This window comes from Macaca mulatta, chromosome 1 (assembly GCF_049350105.2).
Source record: "Macaca mulatta isolate MMU2019108-1 chromosome 1, T2T-MMU8v2.0, whole genome shotgun sequence".
Lineage (NCBI taxonomy): Eukaryota > Metazoa > Chordata > Mammalia > Primates > Cercopithecidae > Macaca > Macaca mulatta.
Genome location: NC_133406.1, coordinates 200,589,454 through 200,616,736, shown reverse-complemented (window position 1 = coordinate 200,616,736; position 27,283 = coordinate 200,589,454). Strand labels below are relative to the sequence as shown.

The window sequence follows — 27,283 nt, the reverse complement described above, 5'->3', positions numbered from 1 at the left end:
TGGGAGGGAAGCTAGATGAAGATGTGGTGGAGTCATCAGAGATTTATTTTTCTTTTTGCCTAATAGAGGTGGAACAGCTGATGGCCCTACATCTTCAGCTGAAGCTCCATAGTCACACATCCAAATGCCTATCTGGCATCTCCATTTAAATGTCTGATAGGAAAATCAAACTTAACCTGTTCCAAATAGAACTCTCGATTCTCCCTCACTCTTTCCCCAATCTGTTCTTTCCTAAGCCTTCCTTTTCTCGGTAAACATCATTGCCAGCCATTCAAACCAAAAGCCATGTAGCCATTCCAGATTCTTTCCTTTTCCTCACAAACAGTGCATCAGCCCGTTAGTTCTACTTCCAAAATACATCTCTAACTTGATCATCTGGGAGTACTGCAATAGCTTCCCGGCATTCATTCTCACCTCTCATCACCTATTCTCATATGGCAGCAAGAGTGTAAATCGGACGAAGTTACACCTCTGCTTAAAGCTTTGATTACTCAGTAAAACAATGATTACTCAGTACACTTCAAATCCCCACTGCTTACCTTGAGCTGTACTGTCCTACATGATCTGGCCCTTTGCTCCTTCTCCAATCTCATCTTCACCTCTTCCCCTCTCTTGCACCATATTCCAGACATGCTGGCCTAAACCTAATTTATTTGTATTACAAATATATAAACAAATACAGAATTTTTTATATATATATATTTTTTTTTTTTTTTTGAGACAGAGTCTTGCTCTGTTGCCCAGGCTGGAGTGCAGTGGCGTGATCTTGGCTCACTGCAAGCTGCAAGCTCTGCCTCTCAGGTTCACACCAGTCTCCTGCCTCAGTTTCCCGAGTAGCTGGGACTACAGTCGGCTGCCACCACGCCTGGCTAATTTATTTTTATTTTTTTTTAGTAGAGACAGGGTTTCACCGTGTTAGCCAGGATGGTCTCCATCTCCTGATCTTATGATCCGTCCGCCTCGGCCTCCCAAAGTGCTGGGATTACAGGCGTGAGCCACTGTGCCCGGCCCGAGAACTGTTTTGGATACTAATCCAAGCAATGGTTTACGACCGGGCGCGGTGACTCACGTCTGTAATCCCAGCACTTTGGAAGGCCAAGGCGGGCAGATCACTTGAGGCCAGGAGTTCGAGATCAGCCTGGCCAAAACAGTGAAACCCCGCCTCTACTAAAAATACAAAAACTAGCCAAGCATGATGGCGGACGCTTAGAGTGCCAGCTACTTTGGGAGGCTGAGGGACAAGAATCACTTAAACCTGAGAGGCAGAGGTTGCAGTGAGCCTAGATCATGCCACTGCACTCCAGGCTGGGTGTCAGAGTGAGACCCTGTCTCAAAAAACAACAACAATAAACCATGGTTATATATATGGGGAATATCATCTAGTCTGTGGCTTGTCTTTGTATGCTATCTTTTTAAACTTGTTATACAGAAGTAACACATTTTAATACAGTCAAATCTAAATATATTCCCTTATGGTTTGTGCTTTTCCGGTCTTATTAAGAAATTCTTAGCCAGGCGCAGTGGCTCACGCCTGTAATCTCAAAACTTTGGGAGGCCGAGGCGGGCGGATCACCTGAGGTCGAGTTCGAGACCAGCCTTGGAATGGAGAAACCCCGTCTCTACTAAAAATACAAAATTAGCCGGGCATGGTGGCACATGCCTGTAATCCCAGCTACTCAGGAAGCTGAGGCAGGAGAATGCTTGAACCAAGGAGGCGGAGGTTGCGGTGAGCCGAGCAAGATAGCGCCGTCGCACTCAAGCCTGGGCAACAAGAGTGAGGCTCCGTCCAAAAAAAAAAAAAAAAAAAAAATTCCTCCCTTTTTGACATTATAAAGCTATTTTTGTTTTCTGAAAAATGTTTTCAGGTCTTTAATCCATCTCGGCCTTATTTTTGGATACGGTTTGAGGTAGAAATCTAATCATTTATTTCCCTTTTGGAAAAAATGTCTCATCGCCATTTATTGAAGAGTCCGTCCTTTCGCCCACTGACTTGAAATGCCGTCTTTATCATAAACCAAGTTCCCTTGATGTTACTCTTCATTTCGGCCTCACAATCTTCGCTTATTTTCCTTCTACCAGGGATGCTTTTCGCTATGTTCCTTTCAGGGCTACCTTCAGATCGCAGTTCAAATGTCATCCCCCTCATATCCAGATTGCTCTACAGGCATTTCTGGCTCCGTGATCCCATGACCTCAAAGGGGTCTAGATGGGCATAGCCTCTGACCAGTTGTTGCTGGGTTGTTGTCAGGACTGGTGATGCGTAGGCCACTGAGAGGAGGAGCACCCGGAGTCCAAGTGACGGAATCAGGCGGGCGCCCGCGTCGCTAAGGAGTGCGTCACCATGCGCGGGCGGACGGGGGCAGGGCCAGGGCTGAGTCACGTGGCTTGGTTGCCTACGCGCTGGTGGGCCGTGGGAAGATGGCGGACGGAAAGGGAGACGCCGCCGCTGTCGCCGGGGCTGGGGCTGAGGCTCCGGCGGTAGCGGGAGCCGGAGATGGAGCCGAGACTGAGTCCATGGTTCGGGGTCATCGCCCCGTATCTCCAGCGCCGGGAGCCTTGGGACTGCGGCCGTGTCTGTGGCAGCTGGAGACAGAGCTGAGGGAGCAAGAGGTGTCGGAGGTCTCATCTTTGAACTACTGCCGGAGCTTCTGCCAGGTGAGGGGCTGACTGGCTGGCTGAGGGCGGCGGGGCGGGGAAGTCAGGGAAAGAGGCCCTGGATACTCTGCAAGCAGCCGGGTCCGAACTGAAAGGCGCCACCTCAGTGACTCGCCGCGCCCCCGGGCCGGGAAGGCCCAGCTCGGAAGCTCGACCGCTGGCCCCCCTGCGCCACTGCCCGACTTTGGCCACCCCTGGGGCGTTTTGCTCTGAGCCTTACTGAGATCCCGGAGGGCCCTGGCGGGTCCCTGGAAGGGCTGTGCCCTGTCGCCGTTGCCTGTGTCCTGACCGGGTGGTTGGAGCGCCACTGCCCCCTGAGGGATTGATTGCTTGTCCCTGCCGGGAGATCCTTTTTTGAGTGGAGTGCCGATCTCCGAACTGTTAAACCCGGGTTTTTCTGAATAATCCAGAGAGGCGTGTTGGGGCCAGAGATTTATTTTTGGAGTTAACATCTTTTGGGCTCCTAAAAGGTATGACAGTTGGCTTCGAAAGGCGTCTAGGGCTTTCTGATTAGGGATTGCAGAGCCGGTTGGTTGGCTGTTTTTTTCTTTTTTCTTTTTCTTTCTTTCTTTCTTTCTTTTTTTTTTTTTTGACGTTTAAGCTGTTCTTTCGTCTTTTCTGTATTTCTTTGAGAGGATTGTGCTACCGAGAATAAGGCTGACTCTTTGGGTAGAAGAGGATGGGAAGAGGGATGTAGAGTGTGGCCTCTTTTGGCAGTCGTATGATCATTTCTGTGCCATGGTGGGTCCTAACCTATGATTACATATTTATGGGTGTGTTTAGTCTCCATGACCACTCCGAGATTTTTCTGTATATTTTCAAGTCTTTTACAAATATGAATATTGGCCATTATTATTTCTACTTCCAGTGTTTGTTCTGTCAGGTTTCAGAGGCACCCCTCTGCTCCTTATCTGTTGTACCTTAGAAAATGCAAAATAATCGTAGTATGTTGGTACTTGGAGTCTTAATAAGTAGTCCAGTATGCTGAATAAATTGCGGCGTTCTAAAATAATAATTTTGGGGGGCAATTTGCTCTGTTGGTCCGGAGTAGAATAAAAGTTAGGTTGCTTGATTGCTTTTCTCCCTCTCTCTGCCGAGACAGAAGCACTTCATCTCTTTGAATGGAATTTTGTCCTTACTCATCTTTTCCATGGATTGTACCACTCCAGTTTTTGTGTGTACAACCTGCAACATTGCCCTGTACTATTAAATGTTAATGTATTGTTCTCAGCTTCCTTAGCAGTAATCATCCTTGTTTAGTAAGCTAATTTATTTTACAAATTTTTACTGACTTTATAGGATAGTGCCAGGGACTTTACCAAGTGCTGGGGAAACATGAGTAAGACAGCACTTAGCCTTGATGAACTTACAAGTTGGTGGGAGGTGGTAGAAATGACAGTATTTCCAGTGCGGTTTTGGTAATGATTGAAAAGGAGGTGTTGTAGAGACAATGGTGAGGAGAGAGCCCTCATGGGATATCCCGATGGGAAAGACAATTAACTAGTAAAAATAAGTAAAAAGATTAATTATAAATTGTAATATGTGCTTAGAAAGAAGTAACTGGGAGAGGCCACTTTAGATAGTAGACCCTGTGGGCTGCAAGGATGAAAATGAGTCACCGTGAAGGTCTCGGGTGGGGAAGCATCCCAGTGCCAAAGGTAGAGATTGGTCAGGACCCAGAATGCTATGGGAGAAGGGGAAACTAATGGAAGGAGAGTGGTGGTGCAGAAAACAACTGTGGGTTTTGGGTAAGACTTCTAAGCTTGAGTTGTCTCCCTGGAAAGATGACAAGAATGAATGTAACCAGTCACATTGAAACTTGTCAAAGGATCACATATATATGTATTCTGCTTTATGTCTAGTGCTTGCAACTGCAGTTTTATTTAACGTAATATTTTAATGTCTTGAGTCTTGGTGACACCAGAGATGTGATGGCCCAGAAGAATTTTTAAAAGAAAGCATGTGTAATTTGTCTTTTCTATGAAGTTTTTTTTTTTAACCTAAAATTTTTCCAAAAATTGTTTTTTAGACTAATAAATGAAGTAAGAACAAGTATTCCTGTAGCACTATATTGTAATAGAAAGTACATGGGATTGGGGGTTAGTTGGGTCTTGACTGTGACTTTACCACTTCTTAGCTAATAATCTTGGGTAACCATGTCTGCAAAACTATCTTATTTTCTGATCTTTATCTCCTTATAATGCCTTATACAATCAGAATAGAAAGTTTGTGTACAAGTCTTCACAAAATTTGTCATATTTTTGACACATTTTTCCCTGTAGTCCAGATAAAATCAACTATGTCCTTGATGACCTGATACAGAAAAAGTAAAAATTGTATGAAGAAGCAGGAAAATTTTCACCATCAATAAATTTTGTTGAATAACTCTTGGTTTCACATTTGAAAAGAAGAATAAGATATATTCATTCACTTAAGGAGCACTGATTGTGTGACAGTTCTGAAGATGGGAACCTAGTAAGACAGTTTTCTCGGACTCTAGGAGAGGAGCACATAATATATAAAGATAGGTAGTAGGCATTTTTACATTATCATAAAGGCCTGACCCCTGCTTATGGGATGCTTAATACTACAAATGTATTTTCATCAGTTATTTAGTTAGAAATGTCCTAGAGACTTAGATTGTACCAAGCAGATCCCTTTTGCAACATCCTGGGACCATATTCTCTCCAACTCTTGTAGCACTTAAAAGAAATGGCTCTATCTTTGGAATTGCACCAAATCAAGAAATAAACTAACATATGAGTGAATAGAGAAGCTTGTCTCATTCTGGGCGTATTTTCAACTTTCATATGTTTGTGAATATGATAAAATGAAACACTGAAAGTAATAGTTACTAAGAAAATGATACTTAGGTCAAACTGTATTCAGTGAAAAATTGTATTAAGTGACTATGGGATGTGGTTTGTTTTTTCTCTTCCTTTCAGTTCCTTTTGTGAAACCACTGCCAGACAGTGTGGATAAGATTAACTTTAGAAAACAGTCTTTCTTTGTTTTCCTGAAAAATTGATGATGTCTTCTCAAGTTTTTGCTGTATTTTGGGGACCAAGATTCCTTAAGTTTTACAGTTGGTGTCTCTATTTGTAACAGAAATTTTGAAGACTTTAAGTAAACTTTGTTATCAAAATTGGAATTGTTGGGTGATTATATGATTACACTTTGAGAATACTAGGCAAAGTAATTTTATGACTAAACCATGTTTATATGAGACACTTTTAGGTTCAAGACTAACAGTGACTTCATAGATTTTTAATGGCTAAAATAAGTAAGTACTGCATTAAAATTTCCATTTTTCCTAGATTAGTGATGGAGTACAAGGGCTGTGAGTCAGATAACCTGTGTACTGGCTTCACTATTGAAATAGTTGTGTAACCTTGGGCATGTTATTTTCTTTAAACCTTAATTCTTTTGCAAATGGATAATAGCACTTATGTTTTGTATGCAGATTCATTGTTGTAAGGACTTAATAAGAAAATCTCTATTGTAAAAAATACCTCCAGAATTGTCTGTGTTATCCAGATTTCTTAGCTTTGTAGCAAAAAGTTTTCACAGCCTTGGTCTCAGCATGCTTTTCAACCCTCCCCTCAGTCTCATCACCTGAATCCAACTGTTTACTCCTATTCAGGAGTTCTATACTTGGAGTCAGTCCATGGACCAACGTGTGATTGCAGTTATTCCTGTGATTAAAATTTTGTCTGTATCTTTCCAAGCACATTATTTTGGGAAAGATGATTTTAATTTTCATTTGACTTTTCAAGATCCAATAAACGTATTAACTACGTTAACAAGATCTCAGGCCATGCCTTTCCCTTTCATTGTGAGGTTCTCTCATTTTCTGCATGGGAGATTTTTCTTCTTTAGGGCCCAGTATAAATGTCATCCCTTCTGTGAAGCTTTTCCTGATTCACCAGGTAGATTTCCTCTTATTTGTTTGGGATTTTTTTTTTCTTTTTTTCTTTTTTTTTTTTTTTTTTAAATTCTTTTTTTTTTTTTTTTTTTTTTTTGAGGCCGAGTCTCGCTCTGTCGCCCAGGCTGGAGTGCAGTGGTGCGATCTCGGCTCACTGCAAGCTCCGCCTCCCGGGTTCCCGCCATTCTCCTGCCTCAGCCTCCCGAGTAGCTGGGACTACAGGTGCCGCCACCACGCCCGGCTAATTTTTTTGTATTTTTTTTTTTTTTTTTTTGAGACGGAGTCTTGCTCTGTAGCCCGGGCTGGAGTGCAGTGGCTGGATCTCAGCTCACTGCAAGCTCCGCCTCCCGGGTTTACGCCATTCTCCTGCCTCAGCCTCCGGAGTAGCTGGGACTACAGGCGCCCGCCACCTCGCCCGGCTAGTTTTTTGTATTTTTAGTAGAGACGGGGTTTCACGGTGTTAGGCAGGATGGTCTCGATCTCCTGACCTCGTGATCCGCCCGTCTCGGCCTCCCAAAGTGCTGGGATTACAGGCTTGAGCCACCGCGCCCGGCCGTATTTTTTTGTATTTTTAGTAGAGACGGGGTTTCATTGTGTTAGCCAGGATGGTCTCGATCTCCTGACCTCGTGATCCGCCCGTCTCGGCCTCCCAAAGTGCTGGGATTACAGGCTTGAGCCACCGCGCCCGGCCAGGGGGGATTTTTTTTTTCCTTGACACTTTGTATATACCTATAGTTTTAATTCTTAATTTTATTGCTGTCACTGTCTTCTTTCAGGTTTTCTCCTATTGCAGCCACCTCTTCACTAATCTCTTGTTTTCTGACTGACATTATCTGCAGTTCATCTTTGTGTTCTTTCTAAATTATAAATATAATCTTGTTAGTCACTTTATTCTCTAAAATGCCTCAATTTTTTTCCCCCCAAAGGCAAGATAAAGTTCAAACTTATTAGCTTGGTATACAAAGCCTTTTGGAATCCGAACCACCAACTCCCATTTTTCCAGCCTCATTTAAAAAGTTGGTTTGATCCCACCTTCACTACTGTGTCCATTTCTCACTCTGCCTCAGTAACCCAGGGTCTTCCTTTCCCTATCTACCTATTTATCCTTCAAGACCTGGCTCAAATATTAGGGTCTTTCAGAAGCTTTTTCTGATTTCAGCAGGCAGAATTAGGTGGTTCTTTCTCCATTGTATTCTATTAGCTTCCAGTACATAAACGTGGTGCCTAAATATTTGTTCCATGTTTGTCTTTTGTATTGACTTATAAATCAACAAGAGCAGGGATCTTGTTTATTTATTTTTTTTTGTATACTTAGTACCTAGCAATTAGTACAATGCCTGTCACACAAAACTGATTTGTTAAATGGATTGTATTGTAGGGACTTCATGATACACACATGAGATACACACTTAAAAAACAGTACTTTAGGGGGAACACCTAATGTAAAATCTATTATGTAAAAAACAAATTTACCATAAGAAATTACTATAAAGGGAGAGGATGTGGAGAAATAGGAACACTTTTACACTGTTGGTAGGACTGTAAGCTAGTTCAACCATTGTGGAAGACATTATGTGGCAATTCCTCAAGGATGTAGAACTAGAAATACCATTTGACCCAACCATCCCATTATTGGGTATATACCCACAGGATAATAAATCATACTGCTATAAAGACACATGCACACATATGTTTATTGCGGCACTATTCACAATAGCAAAGACTTGGAACCAACCCAGATGTCCATCAGTGATAGACTGGCTTAAGAAAATGTGGCACATATACACCATGGAATACTATGCAGCCATAAAAAAGGATGAGTTCATGTCTTTGTAGGGGCATGGATGAAGCTGGAAACCATCATTCTGAGCAAACTGTCACAAGGACAGAAAAGCAAACACCGCATGTTCTTACTCTTAGGTGGGAATTGAACAATGAGAACACTTGGATGCAGGGTGGGGAACATCACACACTGGGGCCTATCGTGGGGTGGGGAGTGAGGGAAGGGATAGCATTAGGAGATATACCTAATGTAAATGATGAGTTAATGGGTGCAGCACACCAACATGGCACATGTATACATACATAACAAACCTGCATGTTGTGCACATGTATGCTAGAACTTAAAGTATAATTTAAAAAAAAGAAGTTACTATAAAGGAACAGGATAGGAGCTTTTGGCCATTTCTTGGAGACATTACTTATCACCCTAAGCCTACATTCATATAATAATGTACACATTTACATGTGTGCAGTGAGGAATAGCATTGATGGAGAGAGAAAATGAGAGGCCTAGTATTGAGGAAGATTTAGCCACCTAACAGGACAATAGTTTGGAGATGCCAAGATGGGAATAATCAGTCTGCTTACCTTGAGGTTGATGGCCATGAAGGCTCTTGAGCCTTACCTCTCTCATATATTTCAATAAGTTTTTAATGCACTAGCTTCTCTTCTTGTACTGCCTTCTTTTTAGTGATATTTAAATAGAAACTACATGACAAGTAGTTCTCCATAGCAGAAGCTAGCTTTGTAATGCACATGACAAAAACATAGTATAAATATGACCCGTGGAGCAGTGAAAACTTCGGGTGCTGTCATTTGCTGTGGTACCGTCTTGTCTCTTACTGTGTACTGTGACCTCTAGTGGTTTCTGTTTCTTCCGTGGATCATACTCTTTTGAATAGTGTTGACAAAAACTGAATAGAAAGTACAACTTACTGCAAGGCTGCAAAGACTAAAACGTGTTTTATTTTCATTCAGGTCTAGACGCTTGTCACCTTTCCTAGTGACCTTCCTTGACTGTCTTATCTAAAATAGCACTTCCCCATTGCCTTTCACCTCTTTAAGTACTACTTTATTTTCCTTCAGATCACTGCTGATCTTGTATATCAGTCTCCCCAACTGGGATGTAAGTGCTATGAAGATGTTGGCTTTTATTTACCTAGTGCCTAGTCTCTAAAACTTAGTGGATACTCACTAAATGCTTGTTCATCTTTATCTCCTCCCTTTCCTGTATCTCCCACTCTTATTTTTGAGAGTAACAAGCAAGTCTTAACTGACTTTATCAAGAAATAGGGACATTTGGCCAGCTGTGGTGGCTCACGCCTGTAATCCCCGCCAGCACTTTGGGAGACCAAGGCGAGAGGATCCCCTGAGCCCCAGAGTTCAAGACCAGCCTGGGCAACATGGTGAGACCTTGTCTCTCCAAAAAAATTTTTTTTTTTTTTTTTTTTGAGACGGAGTCTCGCGCTGTGTCACCCAGGCTGGAGTGCAGTGGCGCGATCTCGGCTCACTGCAAGCTCCGCCTCCCAGGTTCACGCCATTCTCCTGCCTCAGCCTCCGAGTAGCTGGGACTACAGGCGCCCGCCACCACGCCCGGCTAGTTTTTTGTATTTTTAGTAGAGACGGGGTTTCACCATGTTAGCCAAGATGGTCTCGATCTCCTGACCTCGTGATCCACCCGCCTCGGCCTCCCAAAGTGCTGGGATTACAGGCTTGAGCCACCGCGCCCGGCCCAAAAAATTTTAAAATTAGCCAGTTGTGGTAATGCATACCTGTGATCCCAGCTACTCAGGAGGCTGAGGCAGGAGGATCACTTGAGCCCAGGAGGTTGAGGCTGCAGTAAGCCATATTCGCGCCACTCTACTCCAGCTTGGGCGACAGAGTGAGACCTTGTCTCAATAAATAAATAAATAGATAGAAAGATACTTGTTTGTTTGTTTGTTTGTTTGTGACAGAGTCTTTCTGTGTTGCCCAGGCTGGAGTGCAGTGGTAAGATCTCAGCCCACTGCAACCTCCGCCTCCTGGGTTCAAGCAATTCTCGTGCCTCAGTCTCTAGAGTGGCTGGGACTACAGGTGCTTGCCACCACGCCCAGCTAATTTTTGTGTTTTTAATAGAGATGGGGTTTTGCCATGTTGGCCAGGCTGGTCTCGAACTTCTGGACTCAAGTGATCTGCCCACCTCGGCCTCCCAAAGTGCTGGGATTACAGGCGTGAGCCACTGTGCCTGGCCAAGAGAGAAAGAGACATTTTTTTGTCAACCAGTTTATCCTGCTTCCCAGCAGGGACCACACCTTATTGTTTTTTGAATCTTGATCAACTAAGAGTAGAGCCTCATTTTTATTATATAATAAAATATTTCATATAAAATGCATTAAATTTTGTATAAATAATATGTTTTGGCCATGCACGGTGGCTCACGCCTGTAATACCAGCACTTTGGGAGGCCAAGGCAGGTGGATCACCTGAGGTCAGGAGTTCGAGACCAGCCTGGCCAACATGGTGAAACCCCGTCTCTACTAAAAATAGAAAAAATTAGCCGGATGTTTTGGCAGGCACCTGTAACCCCAGCTACTTGGGAGGCTGAGGCAGGAGAATCACTTGAACCTGGGAGGCAGAGGTTGCAGTGAGCAGAGATTGTGCCATTGTACTCCATCCTGGGCAACAAGAGCAAAACTCCATTTTAAAAATAATAATAATAATATGTTTTAACATAAATAGAAATTTATATAATAAAACTTTCATTGCTGGCACAAGGCCAACATACAATCCAGTACATGAAAAATTTGAGGGCCTAAATAATTTATTGAGGATCTTTTTGTGTGCCAAGCCCTCAGGTAGGTAGTGTGATTTTCATTTTACAGATAGAAAACAGGTCCAGAGAAGTTAAGTAACTTTCCCAGGATCACACAGCTGGTAAGTGGTGGTGAGTTCTTTAGACTCTAGAGCCTGTGTTCTTTTTTCTTGCATCAGAATTTCCTAAACTGTGTTTCACTCCATGTGATATATTTATTAATAAGTGCTTCTTGAAATAAGGGTTCTATGTTCATGTAAGTTGGGATAAGCTTTTTTTTTTTTTTTTTTTTTTTTTTGAGTTGAAATTTCGCTCTTGTTGCCCAGGCTGGAGTGCAGTGACGTGATCTCGGCTCACTGCAACCTCTGCCTCCCAGGTTCAAGCGATTCTCCTGCCTCAGCCTCCTATGTAGCTGGGATTACGGATGCTCACCACCACACCTGGCTGTTTGTATTTTTAGTAGAGATAGGGTTTCATCATGTTGGCCAGGCTGGTCTTGAACTCCTGACCTCAGGTGATCCACCCGCCTCACCCTTCCAAAGTGCTGGGATTATAGGCGTGAGCCACCATGCCCGGCCATGGGATAAGCGTTTTAAATGTTAAAATACATTGTGAATTTCCAAGAGAGACATTAGGTATTGTGCAGCATTTGCCAAACTTACCAGGTCTAGAACATTTTGCCATATTCTGAAGCCTTTGTCAGCTCAAGAGTCACATTTTTTTTTACTATAATAAAGCAGAGTGCAGAGGTGAAGAGATGATTGCCTTGTCTTTCTGCCTGTCACTGACTTTTAATTATTTAGTTTTAGCCTAAAACGTGATTCTGAGCTTTTTTTTTGTTCTTTGTTTTTTTTGAGACAGGGTCTTGCTGTGTTGCTCAGGTTGGAGTGCAGTGGTGCAATCACAGCTCACTGTAGCCTTGTTAGCCTCAACCTCCCAGGCTTAGGCAGTCATCCCAACCTAGCCTCTCTAGTAGCTGGGACCACAGGCGCGCCACCACGCCCTGTTAATTTTTGTATTTTGTAGAGACAGGGTTTCGCCATGTTGCCCAAGCTGGTTTCAAACTGCTGAGCTTGTGATCCTCCCTCCTCAGCCTCCCAAATTGCTGGGATTACAGGTGTGTGCCAACTCGCCCGGCCTTCTTTAATTCTTTAGGCATGTTTCCTTCAGTTCTTTGAATATACAGTTGGTTCTCACTATTTGCGGATTCTGTATTTGTGCATTAGCCTACTTGCTAAAATTTATTTGTAAAACTGGCTGACTCTGACTGAGCTTTTTATGAAAAAATTTCTCCTCCGAAGGTTTTTCAGGGATTAAATTATGTGTATTGTTACATATGAAAAATATTTTAGTGTGTTATAATTTGGAGAAAGTTGAGAATGAGTTATATTTCAGACATATCTTGAGTCAAGATTTATTCTTATAGGTTTACCTATATTGCTGCAACATAGTTAGGCTGGGATTACTAATGTATTTGTTTATTTCTCCCCACTTTTGTGCTGACTCTGATTACTGTCTTTTTGAGTGCTATTCTTGTCAATATTATTATTATTTGGATCTAGCAGCTTATGGTGCTGACATTTGATTTGATAGTTGTTTTTTTGTTTGTTTGTTTCAGTTTAGAGACAGGATCTTACTCCCTTGCTCAGGCTGGAATGCAGTGGTACAATCTTAACTTAGTGTAACCTCAAACTCTTAGGCTCAAGTGATCCTCCCACCCCAGCTTCTCAAATATCTAGGACTGCAGGTGCATGACATAGTGCCCAGCTACTTTAAAAATAATTTTCGTAGAGACAGGGTCTTACTGTATTGCCCAGGCTGGTCTTGAACTTGAGGCCTTAAGTGATCCTCCCACCTCAGCCTCCCAAGGCACTGGGATTAGAGATGTGAACCACCACTCCCAGCCTGATTTCTTGGTATTCTTACTACCAAGGAAATAACCTGAATATGTCATATTAGCCAGCACAATTTCTTAATAATGTGGACATTTGTTATAAGAATTATTATCGCATATGATAAAATGTATATCCTTGCTTGGGAATTGTATTTTTATGATATATAATTTTACAAAATAGGCATATTGTTGTGATTCCATTTCATCATCTTTGCTTTTTTCAGATATATGTTTAAAATATATATAAGGTATCCTAAAGTAATAAAGCAAACATAAATATTTTAGTTTTTGCGACTCAAAACTAGTGGGTGCTCATTCCAGAAACTTAAAACAAGATTTACAAATAGATGAATTAGATAGTGACAGTACCATATAAAGTCACTCAATAGCTTGGTGTATTTATCAGATTTTTGGAAAAACACGTATAGAATATGTGTTTATATAAATATTACAATTTCTAATTGTGCAAACAACTCATGCATACATTCTAATTGTTAAAAATTAGAACAGTATCAAAGGGGAGAATAAGAAGTAAAAGCTCCTGTCACACACACTTTTATGTACTCCAGTACTACCTTTTCCTAGGTAGACCATTGTTAACAATTTAGGAATGTATATCTATAGAATTTTTCTATATGATGTGTACATATATATGTACTATATTTAGAAAAAATTGTTTCAAGCTTATATACTAAAACCTGCTTATTTCATTATTGTAGACATCTTTTCATGTAGAATATGTGTAGACTTACTGTAATTAAGAAATAAATGCATAGTATTCCATCAGAAACTGCATTGATTTTAAATTCTACAGGTAGCAACACCTTCAACACTCTTAACTAAAAAAAAATTTTTTTTAAACTATAAAAGCACTTTTTGAGGCAAAAAATACAGTACGGAGGGTTTAAGGAAAAGTAAAAGCCTCTTTCCTTCTGCCCACAATCTTTCCAGTCGCTTCCCAGAGGAAATGACTGTTAACAGTCTCGTGTGTCCTTCAAAACACAAATACTTACTCTTTTGCAATTTATTTTTTAATTTGATATGTTGACCCTTTTCTTTATCAGTACATTTTAAGCATACACCATAATTTAAACATTTGTGTTATTTTGTTATTATAAAGTGTCCCATGAACTTAGTTAAATATTAAGTGCTGCAAGGTCAGGAGATCGAGACCATCCTGGCTAACACATTGAAACCCCGTCTCTACTAAAAATAAAAAAAAAACTTAGCCGGGCGTGGTGGCGGGTGCCTGGAGTCCCAGCTACTCAGGAGGCTGAGGCAGGAGAATGGTGTGAACCCAGGAGACGGAGGTTGCAGTGAGCCGAGATCGCAACAGTCTATCCTGGGCGACAGAGATCGCTCTATCCTGGGCGATCGCTCTATCCTGGGCGACCGCTCTATCCTGGGCGACCGCTCTATCCTGGGCGACAGAGCGAGATGCCAACTCAAAAACAAAAATGACTGGATTAAACAGGATGTTTAAGTTTTGATGGATACTTGCCTGTACTCTATCCTGGGCAACAGAGCGAGACACTGTCTCAAAAAAATAAATAAATAAAATAAAATTAAGTGCTGGTTATTTCTATCTATAACATAAATCTGGAATTGAAATTACTGGATTAGGCTGGGTGCGGCGGCTCACACCTGTAGTCCCAACACTTTGGGAGGCCAAGGCGGGTGGATCACCTGAGCTCTGGAGTTCGAGACCAGCCTGGCCAACATGGGGAAACTCTGTGTCTACTAAAAATACAAAAATTAGCCGGTAGTCCCAGCTACTCTGGAGGCTGAGGCAAGAGAATTGGTTGAACCCGGGAGGCAGAGATTATAGTGAGCCAAGATTGCGTCACTGCACTCTATCCTGGGCGACAGAGCGAGATGCCGACTCAAAAACAAAAATGACTGGATTAAACAGGATGTTTAAGTTTTGATGGATACTTGCCTGTACTCTATCCTGGGCAACAGAGCGAGACACTGACTCAAAAAAAGAAATTACTGGATTAAGAGAATGTTTAAGTTTTGATGGATACTTGCCTACAAAAAGTTGAATATGTATTTCTGCCAGTAGTGTTTGGGAGTCCCCGTTTTACTAAATCCTTGCTAATGCTTGTATTGTTAAACTTATTAATATTTGACAATCTAATAGGAAAAAATTATCAGATCGTTACACTAATTTGCATTTTTAATAATATTCAGTTTTTTGTTGTTGTTGTTGTTTTTTGAGGCAGAGTTTTGCTGTTATTGATTAAGCTGGAGTGCAATGGTGTGATCTCGGCTTACCGCATCATCTACCTCCTGAGTTCAAGGGATTCTCCTGCCTCAACCTCTCGAGTAGCTGGGATTACAGGCGTGCGCCACCATGCCCAGCTAATTTTTTGTATTTTTAGTAGAGATGGGGTTTCGCCATGTTGGCCAGGCTGATCTCAAACTTGTGGCCTCAAGTGATCTGCCCACCTTGGCCTTCCGAAGTGCTGGGATTACAGGCATGAGCTACTGTGCCAGGCTGATCATGTAATCTTGAGATTTTAGATCTCTTTGAAGTTCTCATGAAGCAGAACGTGTCCAAAGAATTATAATTAGAGCTGTAGCCTAACCTGAAGCCATTGGAATGTGTGATACACTTTTGTGATTGATGGTGGCTTTGTGAGAGGTTTGTCAGTGTAGTCATTTATTGATCTCTTATAATCAATGCTTCTAAACTCTGGAAGACTAAGTCATAGCTGAATAACTGGAAAGACTGCAGTGCTTTCCATTAGCTAACTATAAAAAATACTGTGACCTGGCCGGGCATGATGGCTCACGCCTGTAATCCCAGCACTTTGGGAGGCTGAGGTGGGTGAATCAGGAGGTCAGGAGTTTAAGACCAGCCTGGCCAAGATGGTGAAACCCCGTCTCTCCTAAAACTACAAAAATTAGCCAGGCACAGTGGCAGGCACCTGTAATCCCAGCTACTCTGGAGGCTGAGGCAGGAGAATCGCTTGAACGCGGGTGGCAGAGGTTGCAGTGGGCCAAGATTGTACCAATGCACTCCAGCCTAGGTGACAGGAGTGAGACTCTGTCTCAAAAAAAAACAAACAAAAAAAGTGACCTTTATATGTTTTCAAATAGAGTGCCACCAAATGGATGTATGACCTTGGAGCAAGTCAGCTTGTTATTTGGGGGGCCTCATATTGCTCCTTAAATGAGATACTCTTTAAGGTTTGATTCTACTCCAAAATTATATAACTCTATTGAAAAATGTTTGCTATATAAGATTTATTTTCTAAATCATCTCCAAATATTTGTCTTGTATATTCTTATCAAAATAAATTAATATCTTTTAAAAGTATGTTTTATTTGTACCATACCTATATATTGTATAAAACAGACACAGACATACATAAAAGGGATGAGATTTTTTAAAACTCATTTGAATATAAGTATTAATATTATATTCCTTCTCCCTGATGGATTATCATTTGCCCCTCTAGAATAAATGCCCATCCCAGTGGAAACTACTGATTAGAACTGAAAGTGTTGCATTAGTTATGCTCGCTTTCTTTATTTGGTTTTTTCTTCGTAGTGCAATCTTGATTTCAGTCTTTAAAGGACATTGTCAATGAAAATGTTAAATCAAGGGGCCAAGCACAGTGGCTCACACCTGTAATCCCAGTGCTTCGGGAGGCCAAGGCGGGAGGATCTCTTGAAGCCAGGAGTTCAAGACCAAGACTGGGCAATGTAGTGAGACCCTGTCTCTACAAAAACTTTTTAAAAGTTAGTTGGGCATTGTGGTGTCCTAGCTATTTGGGAGGCTGAGGCAGGAAATCCCTTAAGCTGAAAAGTTTGAGGTTACAGTGAGCTGTGTTTGTGCCACTGCATTCCAGCCTGAACAGGAGAACCAAGACTCTGTTCTGTTGTCGGGTGGCGGGGAGGAGTTAAATCTAGAGCAGACGATGTCATAAAATTCTAACAGTAAATGTGCATAAAACATCACATTTGGATCAATCTTGTGTTTTTTTGTCATGTGAAATGGAGAACATATATGTATATTTGAACTTAAAGAGATTTCACTTAAAATTCTCATTCTGGCCAGGCACGGTGGCTCACGCCTGTAATCCCAGCACTTTGGGAGGCCGAGGCAGGCAGATCATGAGGTCAGGAAATTTGAGACCGGCCTGGCCAATATGGTGAAACCCTGTCTCTACTAAAAACACAAAAATTAGCTGGGCGTGGTGGCAGGTGCCTGTAATCCCAGCTACTTGGGAGGCTGAGGCAGGAGAATTGCTTGAACCCGGGAGGTGGAGGTTGCAGTGAGCTGAGATCGAGCCATTGCATTCCAGCCTGGGCGACAGAATGAGACTCCGACTCAAAATAATAATAATTCTCATTCTATTTGGGAGGCTGAGGCAGGAGAATCTCTTGAACCCGGGAAGTGGAGGTTGCAGTGAGCAGAATTGTGCCACTGCACTCCAGCCTGGGTGACAGAACAAGACTCCGTCTCAAAAGAAAAAAAAAAGTACAATTTGGTGAGCTTTGTAGTATCTTAATATCCATGAAACCATCAAGATTATGATTGTATCCATCATCCCTAGACGTTTCTTCCTACCGCTTTGTATTCCCTTTCTTACCCTCCTCCTGTATCATACCCTCCCATCCCCACTTAACTACTGATTTGCTGTCTCTATAAATTAGATTGCATTTTTAAGAATTTTATATAAATACTATAATCATATGGTCTCTTTTTTGGCTTCTATCTGTATAATTATTGAAATTCATTCATCTTTTATATATCAGCAGTTATTTTATTGATGAGTATTCATTGTATGGATATATCATGATTTGTTTATTTACTGATAGACATTTGAATTGTTTCCAGTTTTTGACTACTACAGATAAAGCTGTTACGAACATTTTGTGTGGAAGTCTTTGTGTGGACAGATGCTTTTTCTTTTCTTTTGGGTAAATACCTAGGTGGAATGACTGGGTCACATGACAGGTTTTCCAGAGTAGTTGTATTATTTTACATTCACATCAACGGTGTGTGAGCGTTCTAGTTTTCTACCTCCTCACTAACACTTGGTGTGGCCAGTGATTTTCATTTTAGCCACTCTAAAATTACTGTTAGTTCATTGTGATTCTAATTTGCATTTCCCTAATGGCTTTTTAAAATTTTGAGACAGGGTCTCACTCTGTCACCCAGGCTGCAGTGGTGTGATCTCGGCTCACTGCAGCCTCTGCCTGCAAGGCTCAGGTGATTCTCCTACTACAGCCTCCCAAATCGCTGGGACCACAGGCTTGTGTCACCACACCTGGCTAATTTTTTTGTACTTTTTGTAATGGTGGGATTTTGCCATGTTGCCCAGGTTAGTCTTGAACTTTTGGTCTCAAACGATCCTCCTGCCTTGGCCTTCCAAAATGCTGGGGTTACAGGCGTGAGCCACTGCGCCTGGCTCTAATGACTTATGTCGCATGTCTTTTCATATGTTTGCCATCTTTATATTTTTGATGAAGTGTCCAAATCTTTGCCATTGAAAAATAATTGTTTTCTTATTGTTGAATTTTGAGAGGTGTTGTGTTTGTGTTTCTGATATATGCTTTTGCAAATATTTTCTCCCTAGGTTGTGCCTTCTCTCTTTTTATTATTCTCTTAACAGTGTATTTCTTATTTATTTATTTTTAATTAATTAATTTTTTTTTTGAGACCGAGTCTCACTTTGTCTCCCAGGCTGGAGTGCAATGGCGTGACCTTAACTCACTGTAGCCTCCGCCTCCCGGGTTCAAGTGATTGTCCTGCCTCAGACTCCTGAGTAGCCTGGGAACAGGTGCCCGCAACCACACCTGGCTAATTTTTGTATTTTTAGATGAGACAGTGTTTCGCCATGTTGGCCAGGCTGGTCTTGAACTTCTGACCTCAAGTGATCTGCCCTTGCTGGGATTATAGGTGTGAGCCACCACAACCGGCCTTAACAGTGTATTTCTTTCTTTTTTTTTTTTTTTTTGAGACAGAGTGTTACTCTGTCACCCAGGCTGGAGTGCAGTGGCATGATCTCAGCTCACTGCAAGCTCCGCCTCCTGGGGTCACACCATTCTCCTGCCTCAGCCTCCTGAGTAGGTGGGACTACAGGTGCCCGCTACCATGCCTCGCTAATTTTTTGTGGGGTTTTTTTTTGTATTTTTAGTAGAGACAGTGTTTCATGGCATTAGCCAGGATAGTCTCATGATCCCAAAGTGTTGGGATTACAGGCATGAGCCACCGCGCCGGTCAACAGTGTATTTCTAAGAACATAAATTCTTAATATTGATAAATTGTGTTTTTCCTGTTATATCTAAGAAATCTGTCTAATCCAAGATCACAGAGAAGTTCTGCTGTTTTCTTCTGGAGATTGTATAGTTTTAGGTTTTACATTTAAGTCTATGATTGATTTGGAGTTAATTTTTATATATGGTGTGAGGGATGGATGGAAAAATCACTCATGCTTGCTTCGGCAGCACATACGCTAAAATTGAAATGATACAGAGAAGATTAGCTTGGCCCCTGTGCAAGGATGACTTGCAGATTTTTGAAGCATTCTATATTTTTCAGGGAGTCTCAGGCCAAGGATGTCATCGAAGAGTACTTCAAATGCAGTAAATGAACAGATAAATCTTTGGCTCACACACACAAAAAATAAAAACACTCATATATATATCTATAGATATATATGAGTGTTATATAGGTATATTTATAGCTATATATATGAGTGATTTTTTTAAAAAGTTGCAGTACCATTTATTGAAAACCTATCCTTTCTTCACTGAATTGCCTTTGCACCTTACTGAAAATTAGTCAGCTATGCATGTGTGAGTCTCATTCTGAATTCTCTTCTATTTCATTGATCTGTTTGTCTACTCTGATGCCAATACCACACTCTTATGTTGCGTTTTCAAACAAAATATAATATACCATGAAAGCTATATAGCACATAGAGACAGGAAATAGAATAGTGGTTTCCAAGGGCTAGAGGGAGGGGAGAAGGGGGGGGTTGCTTTTTAGTAAGTTCAGAGTTTCAGCTTTGTAAGATGACAGGAGTTGGGTGGGTAGATGTTAGAGTGGCAGCACAGCAATGTACAATGTGAATACTTAATACCACAGAAATATATACCTAAAAATTGTTCAGATAGTAAATTTTATATGTATTTTACCACTGTTTTGAAAAAATAGTTTGAACCCAAAGCTGTCTTTGGTGTTTTTTTTTTTGTTTTGTTTTGTTTTGTTTTTGAGAGGTGGGATCTTGCTATGGTCTTTTTTGTTTTGTGTGTCCCCCCCTCCCCCCGCAGAGATGAGGGTTTGATATATTTAGCCCAGGCCGGTCTCAAACTCCTGAGCTCAAGCAGTCCTCCCACCTTGGCCTCCCAAAGTGCTGGGATTCCAGGCATGAGCCACTGGTACCAGCCTTACCACCTTTTTTTTTTTTTTTTTTTGAGATGGAGTCTCGCTCTGTCGTCCAGGCTGGAGAGCACTGGTGTAATCTCAGCTCACTGCAGCCTCCACATCCTGGGTTCAAGTGATTATACTGCCTCAACTTCCTGAGTAATTGGGACTACAGGCCTGTGCCGCCACACCCAGCTAATTTTTGTATTTTTAAGAGAGACACGGTTTCGCAGTGTTGGCCAGGCTGGTCTCGAACCTCTGACTTCAGGTGATCCACCAGCCTGGGCCTCCCAAAGTGCTGCTATTACAGGCGTGAGCCACCCTACCCAGCCTTTACCACCATATTTTAAAGAGCTATTTTGTAGGATGCCGGTACAAAACGGGTAGTCAATTTCAGTTGACTGATTTCAGAAAATGAGACTCAGAGAGGTTATCTGGTAATTGATGGGGCAGAGATTTGAAACTGTAGCCAGAATGCTTGTTATTTCCCTCTGTTGTTACACAACTACCTCAGAATTGTAATACTTTTACCCAGCACGATAAAGTTTGAACTTTACAATCTCCAGACTTAAGAAGTATTGTAAATCAGTCCTTTTAGTAATAATGGCTCGCTAATGCAGAAATGGAGGATAGTTTGAATTTATCCTCCTCATCCCCGGCCCCCATCGTCTTCCTTTTGCATGCTCATCCACTTCAGTTTCTTGAAAATTTCTAATCTAAAATCTCTAGACTTAAAGTTAACTCTTTTTTTTGGTACTTTTATTGTGGGAAAGTATACATAACATAGAATTTGCCATCTTAACCATTTTTGAGTGTACAACTTAGTGGCATTAAGTACATTCACATTGTTGTGCAACCATTACCTCCATCCATCTCCAGAACTTTGTCATCTTCCCAAAGTGAAACTACGTACCCATTAAATACTAACTCCCCATTCCCTTTTTTCTTCACCTTCTGGCAACCATCATTCTACCATCTGTCTCTATGAATTTGACTATTCCTAGGTACCTCATATAAGTGAAATTGTACAGTATTTGTCTTGTTGTGACTGCCAAATTTCACTTAATATAGCGTCCTCAAGATACATCATGTTGTATCATGTGTCAGAATTTTCTTCCCCTTTAAGACTGAATGATACTTCATTTTATGGATATATCACTTTTGTTAATCTGTTCATGAACATTTGGGTTTCTTCCTCCTTTTGGCTATTGTAAATAATGCTGCTATGAACACATGTGTACAAATACCTCTTCAAGATCCTGCTGTCACTTCTTTGGGATATGTACACTGAAATGAAATTGTTGGATCATATGGTATTTCTGTTTAATTTTTGGAGGAACCACCATACCATTTTCCAAACCACTGCACCATTTTACTTTTCTATCAGCAATGCACAGAGTTTCCTGTTTCTCCATACCCTTGCTAACACTTGTTCTGTTCTTTACTTTTCTTTTTTTGAGACCGGGTCTTGCTCTGTCACCCAGGCTGGAGTGCAGTTGCACGATCTTCACTTATTGCAATCTCTGCCTCCCGGAATCAAGCGATTCCTCTGCCTCAGCCTCCTGAGTGGCTGGGATTACAGACGCCCACCACCATTTCTGGCTAATTTTTTTTTTTTTTTCAGTAGAGACAGGGTTTCACCATGTTGGCCAGACTGGTCTCGAGCTCCTGACCGCAAGTGATCAACCTGCTTTGGCTTCCCAAAGTGCTGGGATTACAGGTGTGAGCCACTCGGCCTGACCTCTTTTATTTTAGATAATAGTCATCCTAATGGGTGTGAAGTCGTATCTCATGGTTTTGATTTGGATTTCCCTAATTAGTGGTGTTTCACATCTTTTCATGTGCTTATTGGCCATTTGTACATCTTCCTTGGAGAAATGTCTTTTCAAGTCTTCTGCCCAATTTTTAATTGGCTTGTTTTTTGTTGTTGAGTTTCAGGAGGTCTTTATGTGTTTAGATATTAATCCATCGACAGATATATGATTTGCTGTATTTTCTTCCATTTTACAGGTTGCCTTTTTACTCTCTTGAGAGTGTCCTTTGATGCACAGAAGTTTTAATTTTGATGAAGTCCAGTTTATCTATTTTTACTTGTGTTGCTTGTGCTTTTGGTGTCATAGTCAAGAAATAATTGCCAAATCCAATGTAATGAAGCTATTTATCTATGTTTTCTCCTAAAGTTTTATCATTTTAGTTCATATGTTTAGATCTTTGATCCATTTCAAGTTGGTTTATGTAAATGGTGTAAGGTAAGGTCCAGCTTCAGTCTATTGCATATGAATATTTGGTTTTCCTAACATTGTTGAATGAAAAGGCTGTCTTCACCCGGGTGCAGTGGCTCACGCCTGTAATTCCAGCACTTTGGGAGGCCAAGGCAGATGGATTACTTGAGGTCAGGCGTTTGAGACCAACCTGACCAATGTGGCGAAACCCCATCTCTACTAAAAATACAAAAATTAGCCAGGTGTGGTGGCTTGTGCCTGTAGTCCCAGGTACTTGGGAGAATGAGACAGGAGAATCGCTTGAACCTGGGAAGTGGAGGTTGCGTTGAGCCGAGATGGCACCACTGCGCACTCCAGCCTGACCAGCAGTACAAGACTCCATCTGAAAAGAAAAGCGAAGTGAAGCACACTGTCTCTTTCCCATTGAATGGTCTTGGCACCCTAGGTGAAAATCATTTTCATTTGACCACATATACAAGGATTTATTCCTGGATTTATTTCTTGGCTTTCTATTAGATTGCATTGGTCTATGTGTCTTTTATGGATTACTCTGCAGTAATTAGGTGTTTAGATTATTAAAGGAATATATGAAAAATTTTCTTGAACTGCCACAGTGATGAAAAGAATGTAAATTGAATAAAGTATTGTATTTCTTCTAGTAAGCTGATCCTCAAAAGTTATATTACAATTATAATATCTAATAATTGTTACAGCTCCTCAGTCTGTCACCTTTTAACACCAATAATAGGAATGTACATTGGAACAAATTTTCCGGAGCAGAATTTGACACTATGTAAAGCCTTAAAAATTATGCACCCAGCAATTCCATTTATAGGACATTATTATAAGAACATTGTCATGGATGCATGAGAGAAATTAGATATAGGGGTGCTCATTTTAGTGTTTAGGGGTGTTCATCTTAATATTATATATAATACTGCAAAGTTAGAAGCCATTATGTCCATAAATAATTGGGTAATAAAATATACTCACACACAAGTTGTGCAACCATAAAAACACTGACATTGAAGAAAACTTTACAACAAATGGAAAGACATATAGCATGATTCTATTAAAATATTTGGTTTAGGCATTAAAAAAACCCTCAAGCAGCCGGCATGGTGGCTTATGCCTATAATCCCAGCACTTTGGGAGGCTAAGGCAGGAGAATCGCTTGAACCCGGAAGGCGGAGGTTGCAGTGATCACGAGGTCAAGAGAGCGAGACCATCCTGGCCAACATGGTGAAACCCCTTCTCTACTAAAAATACAAAAAAATTAGCCAGGCATGGTGGTGGGCACCTGTAATCCCAGCTACTCAGGAGGCTGAGGCAGGAGAATCGCTTGAACCTGGGAGGCGGAGGTTGCAGTGAGCGCAGATCATGCCCCTGCACTCCAGCCTGGTGACAGAGGGAGACTCCGTCTCCAAAAAAATAATAAAAAAAACTCCTCAAGCTTAATGTATTGCCTGTTAATAGTGGTCTGTTTCTGGATAGTGGTATTATGGGTTATTAAATTTTTATTTTTGCATATGTATTTAACAATGCTATGTTATTTTTATGACAGAACAGCAAAAGGCATTTTTAAAAATTAAAAATGAAATGAAACTAGAAAGCATAGTTAAATCCTGTGGCAGAATCGGTATCTAAAAATAATCTTAGTAGGCTGAGATTGATGGACTGAATCTGGTGAAATTTAATCAGGATGGATGGAAAAAAGTATAGATAGATAGAGTAAAAGTCATATCTCTGGCTTTAAAAAAAAACACCTATAACCAATATAGAAAATGAGGCAGGGGGCATAGTAGCAGCATATGTTAAAGACTTAGGGGGTTTAATTTACTCTAGCCACTTAACTTCCTGGTTGTAAGCAGCCAGCTGTTCTCTCTCCATTTCATTTCATGTCACTCTCAGCTTAGTCTCTTGATGGGAAACCTCCATCAAGAGGTGCATCCTCATTACTGACATTTAAGTCTTCACCATTTACTCCCATCTGTTCTAGTCATCTAGTTGTCTATTCATCTTTTCTGACTTCTTTAAAGTTCTCTCTTTGGAGTCCTCCTGTTCCCGTCCCTGTTGCTCATACTTCAGAGATCCATCTCAAGTGCTGCCCTCTCCTGGAAGTCTATCTCTTGTAGTGCAGTCACATTTTACTGAAATGTATAATTTCCTGGGAGTTTCACAAGTGGAGAAATTTAAATCAAGGTTTCTTGCTTTATGTGCAAAATTTGAAATAATTCAAACCCCTCTCTATTAGAAAACATGTAACTTCCTATTGCCATAGGACATACAGCTTTGAAAATGAACACTAGCTATCTTTTGTCAGTTTTTTTGTGACCCACCAGCATTCTGAAGTACAGGATATCTGTCAGTGCCATTGCTTGAAAACATTCCCCAGAAGCAGTCACTTTAAAATGGAAGTTAGATGTTGTAAACTCGGGAAGAAGGCCAAATAATGACCATGACACAACTTGCTGCAAAATATTAAAGCTGATGCTGGGGGGTGAGGGGGCAGAATTTTTTTTTTTTTTTTTTTTTTTTTTTTGAGACGGAGTCTCACGCTGTTGCCCAGGCTGGAGTGCAGTGGCGCGATCTCGGCTCACTGCAAGCTCCGCCTCCCAGGTTCCCGCCATTCTCCTGCCTCAGCCTCCTGAGTAGCTGGGACTACAGGCGCCCGCCACCGCGCCCGGCTAATTTTTTGTATTTTTAGTAGAGACGGGGTTTCACTGTGGTCTCGATCTCCTGACCTTGTGATCCGCCCGCCTCGGCCTCCCAAAGTGCTGGGATTACAGGCTTGAGCCACCGCGCCCGGCCCGAGGGGGCAGAATTTAAAAGCACACTTAAAATAGTTGAATTGTGAAAAGGCATAAAGCATGGTGATTAAGTGTGGGCTGAGGAGCCAGATGGCTCTAGTTCGAATCCTGAATCCAACACTTACCTATTGGATGACTTTGGCCAAATAATTCAATCTGTTTCCTCATTAAGGAAAAAAAAAAAATCCCCAAAAGACAACTTGACAGTGGCTCCTCATTTTTAAAATGGGCTGATAATAAATCACCTAGCTCATGGAGTTGTGCGTATTAAATTAGTGGCCTGTAAAGCTCTTAGGAAGTGCCTAATCCATACTATGTGCTCAGTAAATATAACTGTATTTGTTTCATTAGGAAAGTTAATCCTGAACTATGTGAGATTTAAATTGGAATGTATTCTTTACATTAAATGTGACCATCCTGAAAGAAATTCTCCTTTCTTGATAGTTTCAGAGAATAGTCAGAATGCTGCCAAGCTCCTTGAAACCATGTAGTGAGAAATATAGATAGAATTGAGGGTGAGGGGAGATTTTTTTTGCTTTAAAAATGCAGTTATGCTTATTAAAGAAAATTTGAGAAGTTTAGAAAAGTATAAAGATGACAAAAATTACTCATATTCCTGCTACCTCAGTGCTAACCATGTAAGCATTTTAGTTAATTTCTTCTAGTCATTTTCCCCTTGGACATTAATGTTTTCAGTGTACAGACATACTGTGACATAACACATTTACAGAACTGGAGGTTATTTAGACCTGGTTTAGGTGAATGGCTACAGAGATAAAGCATAGGGACAGGAGACAAATGTATTTCTGAGATAGAATCAACAAACTTTAGTGTGGTGGTTTCAAAGATAGTTTTTTAGCTCTGGCTACTGAAAGAGGCAGATGGAACATAGGAGGAAGAGCATATTTGCTGGGGAAGATGTTTGGTTTTGGACATGCTGAGTTTGAGATTTGAATAGGACATCCAGATGGAAATACGTAATAGGCAGTTGAGGTATATAGCAAGGACTTGAGGGAGTAATTTGAGGGTAATCTGCTTGGGATGTGAATGAGAGCACCTCAATAAGAAAGTTTAGAATAGTCAAATATGGTGTCTAAGTGAGCTAATTTTTTACATATATATCTGACCTCTTAGTATATATCATAGCCTTTCAAGGGCAGGAATAGAGTCTCCATCCTTACTTTCCAGCACAGTACTGCTACAAAATAGTAGGTATTTGTGGAATAAGTGAATATACTGAAACAAAAGAGAGAGACCATTAATTTGGTCACTGTAGAATGAACTTTAGGAGGTCATCTTTGTCATTTATTGCCCCTTTTCTCCAATTGTGATTTCAGTTCCTAAAGAAAAATAAGAGACCATGGCTAGGTACAGTGGCTCACACCTGTAATCCCAGCACTTTGAGAGGCCAAGGTGGGAGGATCACTTGAGGCCCAGGAATTTGAGACCAGACTGGGCAACAAAGAGATCCTGTCCCTACAAAAAAATTTTCTTTTAATTGGCTGGGCATGGTGATGCTCTTCTCCAGTCCTAGCTAATCAGGAGGTTGAGGTGGTTGGGAGAGAGGATCACTTGAGCCTAGGAGTTTGAGGTTACGGTGAGCTGTGATTGTACCACTGAATGCTGGCTGGGTTCAAGCAATTCTCCAGCCTCAGCTTCCCAAGTAGCTGGGACTACAGGCATGTGCCACCACACCTGGCTAATTTTTGTATTTTTAGTAGAGATGGGGTTTCACCATGTTTACCAGGCTGGTCCCAACTCCTGATCCTTTCAACCCAATCTTGCATTAAAAAAAAAAAGAAAGGCCAGGCGCGGTG

The 27,283-nt window shown here is 41.2% G+C and overlaps 1 protein-coding gene and 1 non-coding gene across 6 annotated transcripts in view; both read left to right on the top strand.

Annotated features, from left to right (window-relative positions):
• The first annotated feature begins 2,405 nt into the window (after positions 1 to 2,405).
• Positions 2,406 to 27,283, top strand: part of RLF (RLF zinc finger) — an 80,642-nt gene continuing 55,764 nt past the window's right edge. For all 5 annotated transcript variants that reach the window (XM_077962373.1, XM_015136456.3, XM_028835462.2 and 2 more), the window contains exon 1: positions 2,406 to 2,655. Coding sequence is in view for 3 of the 5 variants with exons in the window: in XM_015136456.3 (XP_014991942.3) it covers positions 2,419 to 2,655 (237 nt within the window). In the remaining 2 variants the exon portion in view is untranslated. The remainder of the gene's footprint in view (positions 2,656 to 27,283) is intronic.
• Positions 19,497 to 19,603, top strand: LOC114674818 (U6 spliceosomal RNA). The gene has a single exon (XR_003725915.1). It is a non-coding gene; the product is annotated as a U6 spliceosomal RNA (small nuclear RNA).